This window comes from Bacillus rossius, chromosome 8, assembly GCF_032445375.1.
Source record: "Bacillus rossius redtenbacheri isolate Brsri chromosome 8, Brsri_v3, whole genome shotgun sequence".
Lineage (NCBI taxonomy): Eukaryota > Metazoa > Arthropoda > Insecta > Phasmatodea > Bacillidae > Bacillus > Bacillus rossius.
In genome coordinates this window covers 18,249,551-18,271,879 of record NC_086336.1, presented here as the reverse complement: position 1 = coordinate 18,271,879, position 22,329 = coordinate 18,249,551, and the positions used below count along the sequence as shown (strand labels likewise).

The 22,329-nt window shown below is 39.9% G+C and overlaps 1 protein-coding gene across 1 annotated transcript in view; it reads left to right on the top strand.

The window, feature by feature from the left end:
- Positions 1 to 22,329, top strand: part of LOC134535549 (tetratricopeptide repeat protein 27) — a 186,446-nt gene that overhangs the window by 85,038 nt on the left and 79,079 nt on the right. Inside the window, exon 9 of the mRNA XM_063374719.1 lies at positions 7,738 to 7,956. Coding sequence (XP_063230789.1) covers positions 7,738 to 7,956 — 219 coding nt within the window. The remainder of the gene's footprint in view (positions 1 to 7,737; positions 7,957 to 22,329) is intronic.

The window sequence follows — 22,329 nt, the reverse complement described above, 5'->3', positions numbered from 1 at the left end:
GGCGCCAGAGTGTCGCGCCTGTCCGCTCTTCCTTCTGTACCTTCCAGACTATTCTCAAAATATTACACTAGCAATATCCAATATAATTTAACAATACCCAACAAATTCAAATACAATGTTCAAAATTTAGTAAAAAAAAATTGAAATTCATATTAAAAACTTTTGTTTAAAAATGATGTCCTGTAAAATTATAATCTATACTGCTTTAAACAAAACAATTACTGACATTAATTATCAAATGTCAAAATTATTTATTATGGACTGGAATTAACCCTCAAATTAATAATTAAGTATCTCAAGGAAATAAGTATTTTAAGGCTTTCCATGAAATTTAACCAATGTAATTAATAACAATTCTTAACAACTCTGAACTATCCTTATCTACGTATTAAATAATTATTATCTTTCATATCAAAGTTATTCTTAATCAATATTCTTATGACCCAAAAAAAATATATATGTATATAACATACTCATTGTGCAATGCTACAAAGTTTTCCGGTTAACAAAGTTTTTCTTCAAATTATTATTATTATTATTATTATTATTATTATTATTATTATTATTATTATTATTATTTGTTTCACGTCAAGTAATTAAAAAAAAGTAACATAGGTCTGGTATAATATGTAATGCGTAGTAGCATCTCTTGTAAACAAAGCCATTGTTCCCGCTGTTGACCAAATATCCAAAGATATAATAAATAAAATGTATGAAAAGCACAAATAGCAGGGTTAAAGGCCAGAACGTCTTTTTTGAGTCGTTTATAACTTACATCGATTTGCGCTATGGTAGAAAAAATACATTCGAGATACTGAAATACTGTTAGTGTAATTTGTTTCCTGTGTTACAAATCTATGACCAACAGCATGACTTTTTCAGAAATGGTGTCGATCATCTCGTGAAAACAGCTGTATTTCACACCTAACTTTGTGTTTTATTAAAAATGTTTAAATTTCGCAAAAAAAACTTTATAAACGATCAAATTTCGTTGTTTGTAGCAAATTTCACGATTCACAAGATTTCAGGGTCCCTACTAATAAGCAAAACAAAATAGTACTTAAATAAGCAGACTTACCGTTTATGAAGTTTTGTAACAAAAATACCTACCATACTTGCCCTATATTGTTTACAAGACATTAAAACAATATAAAAATAACTTTTCTCATCATTTCTTAATAAAGAATTTGTTCACTTCTGTTTCAAACAAGTGTGGCGTTTGGATGAAGCACAGTGACTCAAATGCTTTATCTTTAATAGTTCAGTTAGAGTGGTGTTAGGCTGATGCTCCAAGTATGCCATGATGTTTATCAGCTGTCAACAAAAAGCATATTACTATCATAATTCTACCATACATGCAGGAACTGTACATTGAATCACACTAAAGCGTAAATATTTGGCATACTTATACATGGTTACTTTTTTGCTAATGTAGTTAAAAAATGTTAACATTAAATTAAATGTTCAAAATCTGATCCTGATTATCCTGAGATTTGGATCAACGAGGGCCGGATAAATGAAGTTTGGCTGTACTACTATACAGGTATCAATAAAGGCAAATTGTGTGTTCATAGTTTTTGCTGTTTAAGGTGGATGCCTTTGAATAAAAAAATCGGTGATGAGTCAGATCCAATTTTTCTTAAATCCGAATATTTAATTTTACTTTGAAAAGCGTGTCTCAAATCAGTCAAATTTAATTCTTGATATCAAGAGTCAGGACTAAAAAAATATACATATGAGCTAAATAGACTAACCTTAAATTTAAAAAATGAAACTTTTTAAAATAAAATGTAAAAATTCATTATTTAAGATTTTAAAAAAAAATAATTTAAACTATTCATTGTATTTTGTCATAAATGTTCCCTGAAGTGCTTAAACAAACATTCCGAGAGCACTGTAGCTGATTGAAAAATACATATATTTGTTTGATAAAACAATGGGGATCTTGTCAACTTCACTGAGCTATGTTGAATCACTGAATTTGACTTTGTCAAATATTTTTGACGTAACATCTAATAAATTGATGAAGGCCAGCTGCACGCACGAAAAAGTGTCCCGTTACGCACTGTTATGAGGCCACTCGTTGCGGCGACACTTGTTACGGGGGCCGTAGTCTCTGATATTTACTGACTGAATTTTACTGCGTGCTGGGGTTTTATGGGCGCCACCGTGCCACGTGCACGGACCGATGTGAGATTCTTTCCCAGGGTCGTGACGTCGCCCATGTGAGGCGTGATTTTAATTTCCCCCTGAATACACCTAGCACGAAACCCTGCCCGCTTTCAGCGTCGGGCACGCTATTATTTACGCAGTGGGCTCTCAGGCGTCCCACACGCCGTCACACTCCACGTGGTCGAACAGATTTAAATAAGAAAATAACACATTTGATTTACACACCTGATTTATTCGGCGAATGCAACTTACACGATTGAAACTGTTCAAATGCCCGCGGCACGAATCGGTTTAGGTATGAAGACCTCCACGTGGTCACATCTCACATTACGTAGTACAAAAGAGAAAAGACCGTTGCTGGTCGTAAGACAATTAGTTATACAGTCCCCCGACCGAGAGGAGCTCCGAGGACGAAAAGAAAACAATTTATACGGAATTAAATTGAAACAGAATTACTTGGCGGTGAAACAAGCGGTGAGGTCCCCGGAGTGCTGGCGCGTCTACTCTCGGTCGTTGATGGCGGCGGACTGGGGCTGAGATCATGGCTCGCTCGACTAACATGGCGTCCTCCCGCCGAAACAATTGCCGTTAAAAGATATTTGCGAATTCGTGCCACGGGAAACTAAATTAACATGACAAGAATGAATTAAAAATTATGTGACAATTTATGAATACTTGGAAAGAATAATACATGTTATAATTAATAAAATGAACATTTAATTATTGTCTGGCTTCGGGTTTCCTCGGGAATGTCCGGAAACGCTATGATATTTTAATACATTATTTTAAAATAAAAGTACATAAAACCCTCCCGGCCGATCTGCCGTCACGTTGCACTTAGGGAATATAAAAACAAATAACACAATTATGTTTACTTATATTTTTAGGGGTGCGGTGCACTGGCTCGACAGCGCCCTTTTGCCGGGCGAACACACACGCACGCACACGTACGCACGGGTAGGCGGGAGGTTTGAATGGAGGGTGGGTGGTGTTTGGGCGGTGGCATATCGGACTTAAAAGGGGCCGCAGGCCCGGACGTTGTCAATTGACCCCCCCCCCCCCCACGCCCCCCCCCTCCCCCACGAAAGTAGGCCGATATGACAGCGCCGAGTGACAGATGGTTGAGAGGCGTGGCCTGCAATGTTTACCTCGCGCACGTGGCAATGTTATTGTTTACGTCCGTGCTGGCAGGTGGCGATGTAGACGTGACGGGCGAGCACTGTTTACACGATAACAGGGCGACGATGTTGACATGATGGCGGGCGAGTAATGTTTACATGACGGACAATACACACGGGCAGAATGGGCGCTGGCTGACTAACCTTGGGAGTGGAGACCCACCTGTTGCTCCGAGCTCCTGATCTGCGTCTGCCGCGGCTGCGACTGCTGTTGCGTCTCACAGTGCGCGGCAGCGCGGCGGTGTCCAGGGCGCCGGCCGGCAGGGGCGGCGGCGACCAAGGTCAGGCGGCTCGTGGCAGGCGGGCAGCAAGCGCGGGCGGCGCTCGGCACGGCCCGGCTCAGCCTCGCCTACATGTGGGCGCTTTGCGGCCCGTGGTGACAGACGGGTGACAGGTGCAGATGTTCGGGCGATGTTCACGTTCGGTGGTGGGACGGTCGGGCGTCCAGGTGTCGTGGCGTTGACCTGCATTGCGTCAGGCGGATGCAGGGAGCTCAGGCGACTCTTCGCGGTGCGGCGTCCCAATGATGCCAACTTGCGGCATGCGCGTGGCGTCTCGGGCGGCGAGGCACTTGATCGTCGTTCCGGTTGTGCGGTGGTTGGCGTCGAAATTGGGCTTCGTGGCGCATCGGGCGTTCCTGGCGTCGCGTCAGGTGGGCACAAGGTTGGCGTCGGCGTCGGCGTCGCGCGCGTCCGTCTCCTTCTGTCAGGTTCATCAGTCTGTGCCTCGAAGCCAGGTGGGCACAGAGGAGAAAATCCAGGCGGCGGGGCGGCGCTCATGCGTCTCGGTGTCAGGGCCCTGAACATCTTGTCGCAAAGCGTCCCGTTTGCGACTGCGCACTCGGGTGTGGGGACGAAGGCAGGATGACGTCGAAGCCAGGTGGTGGCGCAAGGTGGCGCGAAGCGTCGGCGTCGAGTCTGGTGGCGTCCGTGGCGAGTCGTGTGGCGAAGACGATGTGGGTTGCGTCGGAATGGACCTGGGTGGCGTCGGAACGGCGGTTTGGTGCGGTGGCGAGGTCATTCCGGCGTCGGGAGGTGTCTCCGACACGAGGCGGGTTCTGGACGGCGTTGCAGACTGCGGCGGGACGGTCAGCGTCGTGCGTCGCTCAATTAGCTTCGGCGAGTCAAGAGTCATCACAGTCGGGATGAGTGGCGTCGGGTCGGCGAAACGTGGTCTTGCTGGCGATGATGTAATCGGACCAGTGTCGGGAGACGTCAGGTCAACGAGCGATGCTGAGGTTGGCGGCTCCGGGACAGGAGGTGGCGGGAGCGGAATTGTCGGCGTCGGTAAGGCGAGGCGTCGGTGTCGGGATGAGTAGCATCGGGTCAATGAAACGCAGTGTTGCTGGTAGCGGCGTGATCGGACTTGCGTCGGGAGACGTCAAGTCGATGAGTTTCGGCGTTGGCACGACGGGCGTCGGCGTCAGGACGACGGGCGTCTTCGTCAGGGTGGTAGGCGTCGGAACACGTGACGGTGCTGGTGACGTCGGGACGTACTTTCGTGATGCTGGTGTCGGCGTCGTTGGCACGTGATGCGTCGGCGAGTCGATCTGCGTCATTTTCGGCTTGAGCGGCGTCGGCGTGAGCGTCGTCGGCGGACCGGGAAGCGTCGAGGCGTGTCTTGGAGAAGAAATTTTCGGCGTCTCGGCCGGGTACTGCGCCTGGGTGGCTAGGTAGGCGGTACATCGCGCGCACGTGAAGGTGAAAAACTTGCGCAGTATGGTCTTTTCACGCTCGCTGATACAGCTACGATGCCACAGGCTGGCACATTCCTGGCAGTGGTAGCCCTCGCTAATTCCTCCGGGACACGAACTAGCTCCACACTTCGTCACGCCGTGTATGCGGTACTCCGTGCAGTAGCCACACTCATATCCGGCGGCGGTCTTGCCATGCAAGTCCCAACTCGGGCAGGGGTAGTAACACCCGCTACACTCGTCCGGATACATATCTACGCACGTGGTACTCCCCGCACGAACAGTCCTCACGTCCTCATCAGCACTGTGTTACTTACTGCGCTCAGAATGCGTTGTTTGTGCGCTGATTCCTGGAAGCGAGCGCGCTTGGCTGGTCGCGTGGCTGGCGCGCCAGAGTCCCGCTATGCGCTCAGCGCGAACAATAGTTCCGCGCGCTCCGCGTAACAACCGCCTTTCTCACGCGCTCATACAGGTCTCAGTACTAGGCGAATTCTATCACGCCCCACGCTCTTGGGAGACACTTGTTATGTGGCCACTCGTTGCGGCGACACTTGTTACGGGGGCCGTAGTCTCTGATATTTACTGACTGAATTTTACTGCGTGCTCGGGTTTTATGGGCGCCACCGTGCCACGTGCACGGACCGATGTGAGATTCTTTCTCAGGGTCGTGACGTCGCCCATGTGAGGCGTGATTTTAATTTCCCCCTGAATACACCTAGCACGAAACCCTGCCCGCTTTCAGCGTCGGGCACGCTATTATTTACGCAGTGGGCTCTCAGGCGTCCCACACGCCGTCACACTCCACGTGGTCGAACAGATTTAAATAAGAAAATAACACATTTGATTTACACACCTGATTTATTCGGCGAATGCAACTTACACGATTGAAACTGTTCAAATGCCCGCGGCACGAATCGGTTTAGGTATGAAGACCTCCACGTGGTCACATCTCACATTACGTAGTACAAAAGAGAAAAGACCGTTGCTGGTCGTAAGACAATTAGTTATACAGTCCCCCGACCGAGAGGAGCTCCGAGGACGAAAAGAAAACAATTTATACGGAATTAAATTGAAACAGAATTACTTGGCGGTGAAACAAGCGGTGAGGTCCCCGGAGTGCTGGCGCGTCTACTCTCGGTCGTTGATGGCGGCGGACTGGGGCTGAGATCATGGCTCGCTCGACTAACATGGCGTCCTCCCGCCGAAACAATTGCCGTTAAAAGATATTTGCGAATTCGTGCCACGGGAAACTAAATTAACATGACAAGAATGAATTAAAAATTATGTGACAATTTATGAATACTTGGAAAGAATAATACATGTTATAATTAATAAAATGAACATTTAATTATTGTCTGGCTTCGGGTTTCCTCGGGAATGTCCGGAAACGCTATGATATTTTAATACATTATTTTAAAATAAAAGTACATAAAACCCTCCCGGCCGATCTGCCGTCACGTTGCACTTAGGGAATATAAAAACAAATAACACAATTATGTTTAATTATATTTTTAGGGGTGCGGCGCACTGGCTTGACAGCGCCCTCTTGCCGGGCGAACACACACGCACGAACACGTACGCTCGGGTAGGCGGGAGGTTTGAATGGAGGGTGGGTGGTGTTTGGGCGGTGGCATATCGGACTTAAAAGGGGCCGCAGGCCCGGGCGACGTCAGCACATTGCTCCGTTACGCTGTGTCCCGTTATGCTCATTGTTCCGTTACGCTGTTTTCCGTTACGCTGTCGGCGAGTGCAGTAATAATAGGTTATGTTACAATTGACTAAAAAATTATGGTGATTCATATAATTGATGATAGATATTTGATTACATTTTATTTATATGAACACTTGTTCATAATTATATTTAAACTTTATAGCTAAACGCCAGTTTTAAAAATTAATTACAAGTCATCTACACGTGAACTGTTTCGTCGACTGTTTATAAAGTGAAGTGAAAAGTTAATGTTGTGTTCATTGCTTATTACAACAACAATTTCGGCAATAAAGGTTCATCTTGCATTTTAAAAATCTGATTATTAGTATAATTTCAAGTATTTATTCTTTTATTCATAAAAGTATGAAATCATTTCATCAATGTTTTGTTATGACGTCACGTTAAACTATCGTCCGTAAACTGACTTTACAGACAACCAATTTTTATTAGCATCTTTTCTCCAAAAAATAAAATCTTATGAATACTGTTTGTATTCTTTAATCTGTTGTTCTTTGGTTCTGCATATTATGTAATGGGGTACAAATTGAGCAGCTTTCATTCTGATTTTTTTTCAGTAGATTTGGGGTTTGTTGACCTTGAACACCAGGTCGTGCTAATGCTCTGCCCTCTTTGTTAGTTCACTTAGTGTTTATCATATTGTTATTACTATAGAGAAGCCACTGTTCCTATAGAGAAGCGTATTAAAACGTGTTTCAAACATAATTATAGTCATTATATATTTTTTCTTTATTATTTCCTTGAAAATTATATTGACATTAGATAATCTGCCAAAATTACTAATCCAATAATCCCTCACAGCGTAGTTCAACATTCTGGATAACATTCACTGTACTTAAGATTTGATGTAATTTGAGGATTTGATTGGCTGATCTCGAGTAATTAATGGTAGTCATGACAAGAATGTTGTACGGATTCCATTGTGTACTCCATATCCAACTCGAGATTCAAATATTGGGTCCCAGGAGCTGGCTGGTTGCTTGGAAGCTGCTCTGCCTACGTTTGGACTGAGGGCCTCGACACTCTTCGTCTCGTATCTCCCGCCCCATTGGAGGATACAGGCAGACATGGCAAACCTGTTGTTCAGCATGGGCAATGTCAAGTCAGCTCTGGATATCTACTTGCAGCTGGATCTCTGGGAGGAGGTGGTGAACTGCTACAACCTTCTACAGCAGAGACATCTGGTGAGTCCAAGTCGTGTCACATATTTTTGCTTTCTGCCAGTAGTGATAACCTTAGTCAACTGTAAATGAAGCATTCAAGGCTGAGTATTTGAGCTGCAAAGCAAACATGTAGACACAAAAAAATGTATATTGAAAGAGTAAGACATAAAATATGTTGAGATCCAGGCTAATTTTTAATGCACTTATGAAAATTTCTATTTTTACATTCACATCTTAAGGAAAATGTTTTTCAGAACTACGAAAGATTCCATGTTCTTTTGTTATGGAATATGGGGAAAAAATAGTATGTATTTTTAAATACACTACATTCACTATTTGGTTAATTCATACACTTATAGAAAATCTTTACTTAAAATTACAAATTAAATAGGATTGTTATTTGTAACAAAAATTCATTTACCATTCAACACATCACCATGATGGTGGTATGTGGGGGCATGAAACAACTATCAGAAGATTGTGTGTAGTTATTTCTTTCAAATGACAAGAATTAAAAATTTGTGGCTCGTGACAAAAAGGCACATAATAATTAAAGGTTGGGGGGTATGCCTCATAAGTAGGAACCCTGTAAAATGGTGAATAAAAGTGTCCATAAACAGTATTATAATAAGGCGCATATGGTGCATAGAGTTAGTACAAAGACATAAGCTGTATGAAAAGTCTGTGCAAAAAATTTATATTAATAAATTTGGTACCAAATGTTCATTTAAAAATTGTACTCTTTATCCTGTGCATTGCATTGAAACTTAACAATTTTTGTTAATTCTGAACGAAAGTCTATTTTCCAGAGAAAAAAATTAAAATCCTTTTTTTTTTTCTATTTTTTTTTAAGTTTATGATTCATTCTCTAAGAGGGCATTTTGATTCCTTAAGTATTTTACAATTATTTTCGAGTGGTTAGGTTATGCACATTTAAAATGGGTAAAATCATGAGAATGGTTGGTTTGGTTGCTATATTAGTTACTGACTGACATAATCTCACTGTTTGATAAACAGACAACTGACTTTAGACCCATGACGATAGCAAAAATGTTCTGGAATATTGAGAAGTATTCTTTTGGTCATGATAACCAATCAAGTTCATAAGAAGAGTTCCGGAAATTACTAGAAACATCGTGAAACAATCATTGTTTATAAGAAGCTACCTGAAAACTTTAAAGGCTGGAATAATTTATAGTAGATTTATTGTATATGTGCCAGTTCGTGATTTCTACCATAGGCGTGCGCACGGTAGGTGCCACAGGTGCCTTGGCACCACCATTAGGGTTAACGTTATTTTGTTTTTTACAAGCACAAATAATACATACTTACACAACTCCGTATTATTTCCCAAAAAAGATGTTTTCTAATCGTGTCGAGTTACAGATATGTGCTCATAACACAATCAGTATATCAATTATCAATCGAACCAACTATACACACGGAAACAAGCCAGTTGCAATTACTTGTGTTGTACACGCGGGCCGCGGCTACGAAACTTCTGAAATGTAAATACTTCTCCTAGTTCTCCTCAAATTACATAGAATGCGCGCTTGGTGTCCACTGTTCACTCCAGTCGGCAGGCGCACGGAATAATAGCCGCCGTCCGCCAGGGTTTATTTTAAAAAAGATAGAGAGTTTAGTTAATTAAAACTATATGCTTACTCGATGACTTATATGCAGTCGCCGACAAAACATTTTTGTTGTATTCCAAAAGTTAAAACTTTTGCCCACTCTTATTTTTGTATTTTTATTATTTTAATATTTTACATATTTAAGGTATGTTACAAAAACTCCCTTGATTTGTTGATTTTAAAACTTAACATGTGAGAATGTTTTTTCTAGCATTTATTTGGCGTCTTGAGAAAACATGTAAGTACGGTTTTTCAAAGCCACCAGCATGAATTCTGTACAAACAATTTGTGCAATTTACTTTATGGCTCAACAAAGCTTAAAACTGTAAATAGTTTAGTAGTTTCCCTGGTGATTATAACGTTCAAAGCCATAGTTCGTAAAAAAATGTTAAAATTTTTACATCTGTGTATTTAATGTTTTTGTTTGGAAACACCTTAAATAGCACCATTTTGCGCTTTCAAATCCAAATTTTTCCGGGGGAGGACCCCCGGACCCCTCGCTTTAGGCTCAGAGTCCGTGAAAGACAGGGCTGTTGTCTAATCTGGCACCACCAATACTGAAGTCCTGCGCACGCCTATTATTTCTACCACGACCACTAAGACTGAATCAACTCTTTTGTCATACTGATGAACTTGAAGAGAGTTGATAGCTATTGGAGAGAAGTAATCCATTGATTTTACAATTTTATCCATGAGTTCCGAGGGAGAATTAGTTTTGGAAGTAATTTGAAGAACCAGAACACTATCCTATAGTGAATTCTACTTCAATGAGACGAAGCTTGTCAGCCATTGACAGTGACCAGCAGAAGCAGATACCAAGAAGGATGACTTTGTTTTCCTGAGTCAAAAGCTGTTTCCGAGTGGTCACCAGCACTATGCCCCACAGAAGGAAGGGGAGTGCTGCCCAGGACCCAGGTGTACCAACACATTGAATTGAGGTAGCTGTAGTTGCCGAGCACACCAGAGACTCAAGTAGCAAGTTTTCCCAAACCCCTGATGATGCTTCAAGACATGACTTAGAGTCCTGTTAATAAGTGAGAATTTTTTTTTGTACATGACTAGAGTGGAATAATTGACTTACACTTTAAACTGACTATTATTTCATTATGAAGCAAGGACCAAATCACATTCGTCTAAAGTGGAACTTTCGCAGCGACATTTTATGTTAAATGCCATCTTTTCTGTAACTAAAATTGTTGTATGATTATTTCTAAATTATGAATGAACAATCTTAGATGTAACACATAAAGTTAACTTCATTTGAACTATTCGAAATACTTGCTAACAGTTGATATATTTTGTCCAGAGGTCTAGCTGTAACCAGGGCTGGTGCAAGGTAAATTGGCGCCCTAGGCAAAAAACCTTAATTTCCCCCCCCCCCTCCTTGCCGGACACCCCAAAAAAAATTTTCCTTGCCTCAAAATACATCACGTAAGCCTAAGATTTTGTCAACAATCAAATGTAAGCAGGCTTGTGTTTTTTTTTTTTACTTTTTTATTTATTACAAATTATAAACAGGTCACCGTGGACTTTAAATAATTACTTATATCAATATAAACATTCCAAACTGTTAAAATCCATTTTCATCTAGTTTCAATAATCGTTAAACATTTTATATCAGCTGTTATGTGTCGTGCTGTGCCGCCCCCAGCTACTTGTCGCCCTAGGCGGTTGCCTAGTTCGCCTATATGGACGCGCCGGCCCTGGCTGTAACTGATCCCATGCCGCGGTATAGATTTTATACTATAGTGAAGTGTTTTTTAAATTTCCTTTTGATATGCAGTATTTGCAGATTATAATCATTCATTTAACTTGCTGTGAAACACCTCTGTATTTGCTTGAGTACAACTGTTGTTACCTGAATTGAGATATTGGTCATTGTCCGTCTGAATTCTGTTACATTTGGATGAACACTACCTGACTTACATATATGTACAATTAGCATAATACATACCGTATTTACTCGCATGTAGGTCGCGGAAATTTTACCAGATTTGATGGGGAAAAAATGAAGTGCGACCTATATGTGAAGAAAATTTTTTTTTTAATTTTTGAGGAATTTGTTTTGCAATACAGTAGAATCCCGCCGATGCGACCCCCTCTGATGCATCCATTCCGTTTATACGACCGCGTTTTGAGAAACCGTGAAAAATTTGAGCAGAGAAAGTCGAAAATTTGAGTAAAATCGGCTGAAAAACAAGTCTGTTACACTTTGTTGCGGCAGTATCTAGCCGAGCTCGGCGCGTCCACTATCGCACGAAAAGCCATCTCAGCTGTCATGTTATCTTACCCGCACGAAAAGCCACCGTGGTAGCTTCTGCGAGAGCATAAGAAACTCGTCCGGCCAGACTGGCGGTAGCGGCGGCTTGACGTCATACGTGACGTGACGCTTACCTCTACCATCCCCTGCTAATTCTTCAAGGCTCATCCCTCCCAGAGCCACAAACCATGTAAAAACACCCCCCCCCCCCCCCCTTTTACCAACTAACATTTCAACACATTCCCTCCCTTATTTCAACCTTCTGTGTAAGAAACTGTCAGCATCCTTCTCCCCTCCCACACCGCGTGCGACAAAAGACAGGTTGTATGGTCCATTCTCGGTAAAATAAATATTTTTATATGCTTAAACGACTGTTCTTCGCCGTTAATAAATACTTTATAAGTTTAAGTTATTATGATACCATTTGTTTATTAGTCACACAGAAGTTTCTGCTGAAAAATCACTAATACCTTGAATTTTATTGAATAGAAAAAATTAGCAGGGCTGTAAATATATTTATTTTACTGCTTAGTTACTTTCCCATCTGCATTCGAACGTGTTTTTTTTTCTTCCTTTTTTTTTACGCTGTGAAAGGTCTTGGAAAAGATAATTGCTTGAGCTGTCAAAATAAACATCGCTGACGGCAAGGGCGGGAGCGCGTCCTGTCAGTCTGTCGCTGTGATTATCTACTCAAAAAACATGTCACAGCATTTCAGGATAGCATTGTTCTTATATCTTTCGTTTATAGCCGAATTATTTTCTACCTGATCCACACATGTTCCTTCGCCACGTTTTGAACGAAAATAACAACCAGCCGGCTAGCATAGCCGAACTCGCGTGACGTGAATTCACTTAGCCTGAGTATTTATCGGAACCCATAACGAAAACCGCTGTAGATATAAAAAATCATAATAGGCCTTTTTTATTTGTAATTAAATTTACTACAACTTTTATTCTGTGCATTTTTTCAATACATAGCACTGTTTTCGAGTTATAGTCTACAATTAAGACATTTTAAGATGTCAGGAATCTAACTTGACTTCAATTTTCTATATTCAGTTATTACGAGTACTTGTTGTTACAACAATTTATCACGCCATTATCAGCTCTCGTAGTAGCGGAGTTTTACAGTACCCGTTAACTCTTTCGTGCACGGCGCGCCGGCAGTTTGCGTCATTAAATTACCGGTGCGACCTATATGGGGGAAATCTTAAATACCAAATTCAAGACCTCAAATTATGGGTGCGACCTATATGCAAGTAAATACGGTAATGTTTATATTATTGTTGAGGTACTCAAGTGGACATGAGATGTTTCAAATTGTATAATTTTCAGTACAGGAAATATACGCAAGTGCGTAATTTTGTGATTCTTACATTTATTCCATGGCAAGTTAATGAAAGTGGAACCCTTAGGTATTACGCGTTATTGAGTTATTTAAGTAGTCGGCTATGAAGTTTTCAAATAACTTATTTACTGGTTAGGATAGCCACTATTTTTGATACATTTCCACATATATTATTAAACAATTTCATTTCAGAACAAAATAATTTTATTTTACGCACATTTAATAAATTTAATAAATTTAATTTAATAAATCAATTTACAAGTTATTTGTCAGGTTACTAGAGACAATAAACAGCATCTATGTATTTGGTGAATCTTGTTCATATACTTATGTAATCTTCCTTATACTACATTAAATATACTATCAAATACTAAAATAGTAAGGATGGTTGGTTAAGTGAAGTTCTGAAACAATTTTACCGTATTTTTATTTTACCGAACCAAGCATAATTCAACCAAACATCTACACTCTTTTTAACTTTTTAAGTTTTTTAATTGTAGCTTACCTAACTCAACCAACCATTTTCATGAGTTCACAGTATTTAAAAAAAAAATACACACACATGCACGCACAAACACAACCACTTGTTAAAATGGCATACTATTTGAAATATCACAACACCCTCTTAGAGAATGATTGGAAAACATGTTAGAAAAAAAATTATTCATTTTTTTCCAGAAAAGGGGCACTTCAGAATTTCTGATTATTTATTTTGTAAAAACATTTGTAAGTTCCAACACAATTTCAAAAATGTACATGTGATCGTCACTATAAATTTATATAATTTTACCAAAAACTTAAAATTATTTACTTTTAATAGTGCAAACTCATGGTAAATACTAAATAAAGCAGTACCCAACTCCATAATTCAACAGAAACATGGCTACACAACTTTATTCTTCTAAATGTACACAATGTTATTCTAGATGTAAAAAAATTAACTGTAAAAAAATCTATGTAAATAATATTAAAACCCATTGTAACATGATATCTCATATAATTTACAATGATTATTTCTTGGCGTAAATTATAAAGTGACTGAAAAGCAGAAACAATGTTTTTTTTTTTCATTTGAAAAATACAGCATTTTTTTAGTGTTGGTTCCACAATAAAATAAAAGTTACGTTAAATCAGGTATAAATATAAAATGTGTACATTCAGCTTCCCTTGTAAACAAAGCAATCCCGCATTTTCACTAACTAACCAAATATGTGAAGAAACAAGATGTTAAACTTTTGTGTTTTATGCACCGCATAAAGAGAAACAATCATGTTTGAGGCATTCATAAAAACTATCAATAGGCACTGTACTTTAAAAAAATAATGTTGAAATATCAAAACATTTTGTTATTGAAATTTTTTTCCTGTGTTACACATCTGTGACCAGGGTTTCTACCAACCGTAAAAATCAGGAAAACTGGGAAAATGGTGCGGATTTTACTTGAACGGGAATTAATGTGGAAAAAGTGAGGAGATAGAGATATATATTAGATAATTTTGAAAATGTTTTGTTGGGTTGTAAATGCTTTTTTTTGTGCCATTCCATGCCACCAAATAACAGTGAATATCTTTGTGAAGGAACACATTGCTGGAATCACATTAGCACACGACATAGAATGCTATGCAACAGAAAAATATTCTGATGCATGCCTGCCTCTTCCCCCTTAGCATTTTAACCGCAGCCGGTAATGTGTATTTTGACAAATAAGGCAATTGCCAATTATCTTTTTCCCTTTATCCAAGCACGGCATACACTGCACAGCATTCCACGTTTTGCCCATTCGCACGAGCGATATCAAAGCAATGTCACGGTCTTGATCTTCTTGACCTCTCTGGAGTGGTATATAGTTATGGCTAGAGTCCCGATTATATGGTGAATCGCGATAAAACGAAATAACATCGAAAAACACATTAACGTGCGGCAAAACACCGAAAAACTCGTCAATACACTACAAAACACGAAAATATGCAACATTCAGTAGCTGTTATTATTTATTTAACATAAACTTCTGGTTTCCGTAGCATCATTATGGCTGGAATCAACTCGGCATGTTTTGAATTCAATTTAAGACCACTAGAAAATGAAATACAGGTTATATATACAATGTCCGTGCTTTGTTTTGATTCTTCACTTCATAGAGTCCATAGATACATACAATGCCAAGACATGAAACCTAGATTAGGCGGAAAAAATCTCGGAGCATGTTCCAATAAGGATGGTATACTAGTACTTTGTGACACTGAAACAGTACTCTAGCGTCTAGCCATAGAGTTTTCACACATTTTAAAATACGTACATCTTTTTGAGTTGCTGTTTTTGTATTGAGTATTGTTGTATATTGCTGTTTCTTGTAAGTTATAAAATGCTGATTTTATTTAGTTTTGTTGATAAACAATGGTTTTTAACTTTTACTAAAAATAAAACCGATAACACCGAAATCTCATATTTTTAAAACGAAATTGATCAAAAAATAACACCATAAAATCAGGACTCTAGTTATGGCACATGTCTGATAAACAAAAATTTTATAAAAATTCATTTCATTTTCCTAATGAAATCAGTGTCAAATGAACTTAGCATTCGTTAAAAGATACCATTTCGCTGCGTATTGCGCAGTATTTATGCTCATTTTGGTGACAGTTGATGATCCAATATTCTTCTCGTAAGATGTCTGCTATTAAAATAAATCTATACTTGATTTTGTAAACATGTTGATTATGAGCCAAAGAAGACTGAATTGTGGATATGGTTCCGAAAAATGCCATATTTTGACGTATACAGGGTCACTGTGAGTCAATCCCTTCTCTATTACGATCGACCCTATTCCTGGGAACCGTGACAACTTGGTTTTACATATTAGTTTTCTGTGTAACTTTTAGAATTAAAGTAGACATAAATTCTGTGACAATTGTTTGCGCAGCAGTTTGTTTTTTAATGATTAACTCATTGGATTACTTGTGAATGATTATAATAAGTTGCTTTGGTTTTGTCCATTTATGACATTTTTCTAAGAAAATTTATAGAAATAATCATTTTCAAAGCTACCAATGTTGCTTGTGGCTCTTACCTTTTAAAACCTTGGCAACATACAGCCTAACCCTAGTGACGACGATGATTTTAAATGACAGGTATCACTTGGGTTACACCCGTTGCACATTTAATTTGCAATGTTTTTATAGATTAAGATAAACATAAATAATTGTACATGTTTGCAATCAAAGAAAAATGTTAAGTTTTATTGTGTTTTTATACCATGCTGAACAGTTTGCATTTCATAAATTTTTCCACATAGAATGTATCTTGTACAGTATGTCTGTAAAGTCATGGTGCACAGTTTCGACCGGTAAAGTCATGGTGTAGTTATGAATGCTTGTTGTGGCTAACAGAAACAAAACGAAAGCTTGAAACTTGTGCTACATTGGACAGTATCACAAGAGTTTCTGTACTATGATGTGCAACGGTGTGCACGCACAGGTGATGACGCAACACCACAAACACCACGACCCGTGTGGCAGCAGCGGATCAGGCCACGTCAGTTGAGATGTGGATGGTACGGAGTGAAGTTCAGTGTGTTCTGTGGCTTGCTAAATTCAAATCCGTGGCTAAATTTCAATGTGAATATCGTCGCGTGTACAACAAAGAACCACCACATAAGGAATAACATTAATCGGTGGTATGAGCAGCTAAAGGATACCAGCAGTTTGGTGGACAATCCCTGTTCTGATAGGCCATCGGTAAGTGAAGAGTGTGTAGAGGCTACATCGGAGAGCTACCTAAGGAGCCCCAAAAAATCAGTGCGTGCATGTGCTCGAGAATTAGGACTAACCAAGACTACAGTTAATAAGGTTTTAAAGGAATGTTTCTATTTTTCGGGTTACAAAATGCAGCTGTTGCATGCTATCAAATCATGCTGGCAGATAGATCCACACGATTCTCATTTGTTACAGATATGCTTAATGAGATTGACAAGTATGAATAATTTCTGAAGAAGATTGTGTTTAGTGATGAGGCCACATTCCATGTCTGTGTACATGTTCATCACCATAACGTCCGAATATGGGCTCCGGAAAATCCTCGTTTCTACGTTGAGTACGAACGTAACACCCTTAAGGTAAACGTGTGGTGTGCCCTGATGCATGATAAAGTTATAGGCCCATTTTTCTTTGCGCAACAGACTGTGATGTCAAACAGCTACCTTGACATGTTGCAATTGTGTGCAGTGCCACAATTTCCAGTAAGTGTCATCTTTCAACAGGACGGCGCTCCTCCACACTACATCTACATTGTTTGTGAGTGGATATAACATTCCCCCAGCGGTGGATAGGCAGAAGGGGGACGCTGAATTGCGCCCCATTGGAAAGGGCGCCTTTCAGATTTTTTCGAGCACACACACAATTATTTAAATCCTGATAGGCTGCCTTTCCAGAGTTGGCTGTTCGCTTTGCTTTAAGCGAAAGAAAACCCTGAATTGTGCCCCATCGGAAAGGCCGCCTTTCAGGTTTTTTCCTTGTACGCATACAGTCCGTAAAATCCTGATGGGCTGCCTTTCCAGAGTTGGCTGTTCGCCTTGTTTTAAGCGAAAGAAAACCCTGAATTGTGCCCCATCGGAAAGGCCGCCTTTCAGGTTTTTTCCTTGTACGCATACAGTCCGTAAAATCCTGATGGGCTGCCTTTCCAGAGTTGGCTGTTCGCCTTGTTTTAAGGGAAAGAAAACCCTGAATTTCGCCCCATCGGAAAGGCTCCCTTTCAGAAATTTTTAGTTTTCGTTAGATCGTTGTGGGCACTGAATTTCGCCCCATCGGAAAGGCCGCCTTTCAGGTTTTTTCCTTGTACGCATACAGTTTGTATAATCCTGATGGGCTGCCTTTCCAGAGTTGGCTGTTCGCTCTGTTTTAAGCGAAAGAAAACCCTGAATTTCGCCCCATGGGAAAGGCCGCCTTTCAGGTTTTTCCTTGTAAGCATACAGTTCGTAAAATCCTGATGGGCTGCCTTTCCAGAGTTGGCTGTTCGCTCTGTTTTAAGCGAAAGAAAACCCTGAATTTCGCCCCATCGGAAAGGCCGCCTTTCAGGTTTTTCCTTGTACGCATACAGTTCGTAAAATTCTGATGGGCTGCCTTTCCAGAGTTGGCTGTTCGCTCTGTTTTAAGCGAAAGAAAACCCTGAATTGTGCCCCATCGGAAAGGCCGCCTTTCAGGTTTTTTCCTTGTACGCATACAGTTCGTAAAATCCTGATGGGCTGCCTTTCCAGAGTTGGCTGTTCGCTCTGTTTTAAGCGAAAGAAAACCCTGAATTTCGCCCCATCGGAAAGGCCGCCTTTCAGGTTTTTTCCTTGTACGCATACAGTTCGTAAAATCCTGATGGGCTGCCTTTCCAGAGTTGGCTGTTCGCTCTGTTTTAAGCGAAAGAAAACCCTGAATTTCGCCCCATCGGAAAGGCCGCCTTTCAGGTTTTTCCTTGTACGCATACAGTTCGTAAAATCCTGATGGGCTGCCTTTCCAGAGTTGGCTGTTCGCTCTGTTTTAAGCGAAAGAAAACCCTGAATTTCGCCCCATCGGAAAGGCCGCCTTTCAGGTTTTTCCTTGTACGCATACAGTTCGTAAAATCCTGATGGGCTGCCTTTCCAGAGTTGGCTGTTCGCTCTGTTTTAAGCGAAAGAAAACCCTGAATTTCGCCCCATCGGAAAGGCCGCCTTTCAGGTTTTTCCTTGTACGCATACAGTTCGTAAAATCCTGATGGGCTGCCTTTCCAGAGTTGGCTGTTCGCTCTGTTTTAAGCGAAAGAAAACCCTGAATTGTGCCCCATCGGAAAGGCCGCCTTTCAGGTTTTTTCGTTGTACGCATACAGTTCGTAAAATCCTGATGGGCTGCCTTTCCAGAGTTGGCTGTTCGCTTTCTTTTAAGCGAAAGAAAACCCTGAATTGTGCCCCATCGGAAAGGCCGCCTTTCAGGTTTTTCTTTGTACGCATACAGTTCGTAATATCCTGATGGGCTGCCTTTCCAGAGTTGGCTGTTCGCTCTGTTTTAAGCGAAAGAAAACCCTGAATTTATCCTTAATATTTCCCATATTCCCATAGTGGATTCCACTTATATTCCCAAAATAAAATAATGAAGATATGTAATGGTATTTCTCAATAATAATAATGTGACTTTAGTCCACCGCACACAGAACGACTTTCCTTGCGGGATTGTATGCATATTTGTTTGTTACACAATATTCCTTCCTTCTTCCAAAGTAACTTGCAGTGACGCGATGTAATGTTCACACTTACTTAATAGTTCATTTTCAGGAAGATCACACCCTTGTACATCCGTAGCTTGCCCTGATGAGGATCCATAGTTAACATTTGGTTTAGTCGATTGGAGTTCACGCCGTTTTAGTTTCATCCGACTATCTTCTTGGTAAGCCAGTTTACGCCAAGTTGTGCAGTGTCGAATCTTTTTACGAATGACTTTCTTGTGTATTGAACCAGGGCTCCTACCTGACATTTTTTTTAAAGGACTCTTCTCCCAAGCTAAACCTTTCTTGAATCTTGTCCTGCCATGTAACATTTACGCTGTGTCTATGTGTAGGTAATTTATTATTTTGCGTCCATTAAATTTGGCAACGAGGCTCGTATAGAATTCTACCGAATTACTGGTTTTGTTTTCTTTGAGATCTGTCACAAAAAAATGTCTTATTAAAAAATTAAAAACCTTTATGTATACTTATAAAAAAATTACAATTCGCGGTAATAAATAATTTTAGTAATAGTGTCCATGAATAAGAACGAAATAAAAACTGCTTTCTGCGAGTGGGATTTGTTGACAATGGTTTCAAGCTCAATGCTAAACCGCCCCAGCTCACGATACTAGGCTGCTGGGTAGGGCCTACATAAGTATCACAATGGGGCATTTATCACATAGCACATAAATAAAATTTTAAGGAGTGAATTCTTTCAGCAGCATACACGAAAACACCTTTTCCATTACGTAATCGCATATAACTATAAATACGGCTGAGAAACCATACAATTACCATGTTATGTGTACTGAGGTTGTATACAAATTGATGTTTTGTTTTGATTCATTAACCATGTCAAAATATGAAACTAAACTAATAAAAACTACAAGTCATTTGTACGATTTCAAAGACGACACGTAGACATGGGATACACCGCGCGCTCAAGAAAAACTGTCATTGAAATCTAGAAGTAATAGTCTTTCAGCACAGCATGTACATAGCAATGAGACAAAACAAAAATAACAAATAACGTATTTATTTATTAAACATAGGTGATGGTGAATAGACGTCACTTGCTCCTACTAAGTTATGAATAACATATTTTCCAGTAAATTCTGTTTGTTTAATTGTTTTGAAAATATGTTAACTAAAATTGCGCTTTTTTTTTGCGAATATGCTGATTCATTAGCATATGAAACAGAGTTATATTTAATGATCTTTCTTTGTGTATTATACTTTTACGTAATTCATTATTGTACATTCCACGACATATCAAAATCGTTCCTAGTTTACACTCATACCTATGACATTCATTCAAATATTGTGGCAATATGGATGATATGATTAAATGCATTTTGAAAAGTTGTACATTTCATTGGCTGTCACACATTAAATCAGTCTTTTATTATACCTACTTCACTTGTTCCCATAAAACTTATTAGGGGTTAAGCTATAGATGATCTGGGCGAATTAGCAAAATATGCACTCTCTCGATGGAAGTATTTTCACCGCATTCTACAAACATATTAATAAAACGACAGATTCAGTTAGGCACATGTTATATAAAAATGAAAATAGGCATGAAGGTCTCGGAGGCTATTTTAACAGTGACTTTTAAACACTAAAAATGTTTTTATAAATGCATATGCATAATCCTCTGCCTTAAATTATTTTAGGGTCATCGTTTTTAGGATGACTTTAAGTGAAAATTCCAGAAGGCAAGGGTAATACAATTTTGTGAGCTCCTTTTGTTAACGCTTATTTTTATATATAGCAGCAATATTAAATTAAGTTAATTCGTTCGCTAGTTAACAACCCCCCCTTCCCCCCCCCACACACACACACATGGGAAAATATTACATCATCAACCTCTCTGTTAAAAAAATTGATTTAAAAAATACAATCCAGTCACTGAGATTGGCGCACCATCTGTTGTAAGGTTTAATTAACAGCTGCATTCTTAGACTTCAACGTTGGGAAAGCAAACCGTATGTGCTGCCATTTAATTTGTAAATTTTGTACTTTGTACTCATTTGGAGAATGGTTCCAACATTTGTCAACAGGGGCGACACACGTAAGGACATCTATCTTCGAAAAGGTTCGTAGGACAAACTCCTGTAGGGCAAACGACTTTAGGGCAAATGCCTTTAGGGCAAACGACTGTAGGGCAAACGCCGGCAAGCATTTATTTTCGGATTATTGAAAATTCGCAAACTTTTAGGGCAAACGCCTGTAGGGCAAACGCCTGTAGGGCAAACGACTGTCGAAAAACTTATTTTAGGGCAAACGCCTTTAGGGCAAATGCCGGAGCTTGGTCCGAATGTGATTATCAAACATTTTGTGCAAACGCCTTTAGGGCAAACGCCTGTAGGGCAAACGCCTGTAGGGCAAACGACTTTAGGACAAACGCCTTTAGGGCAAACGCTTTTTGGGCAAACGCCTGTTTGGAATGAGGACTGCGAGAATATGCTTTGAAAATGCGTTTAGGGCAAACGCCTGTAGGGCAAACGACGCACTCCCATTATGTACACTTGATAGCTTTAGAGAGAGATAGGGAACACACACATGCTCATGTGTACATGTACAATATGAGACACACTTTCCACCAATATCTATGTTGGGAGTCATTACAAAAATCAGAGCAAATGGCTGTTAAAAAATTTGGTTTTCAATGAAAAGTTATTCAGGAATTCTATCTGAAAACAAAACACAGAAAAAATTATTTCAAGGTGGCTGAATCATTGTGTCCATCATCGAGAAAAACAAGGAAAACGTGGAATAGTCGGAGAGCTAAATATAAATAAAGAACTTATAAATCAATGTAATATATACGCAATGTACCTGAAACTATACTCATTTAGCTTATTTCAGTACAACCGTGAAGGTGTAGTAAATATTTATATGAGGTTGGGGGAATTCCGCATACTCACACT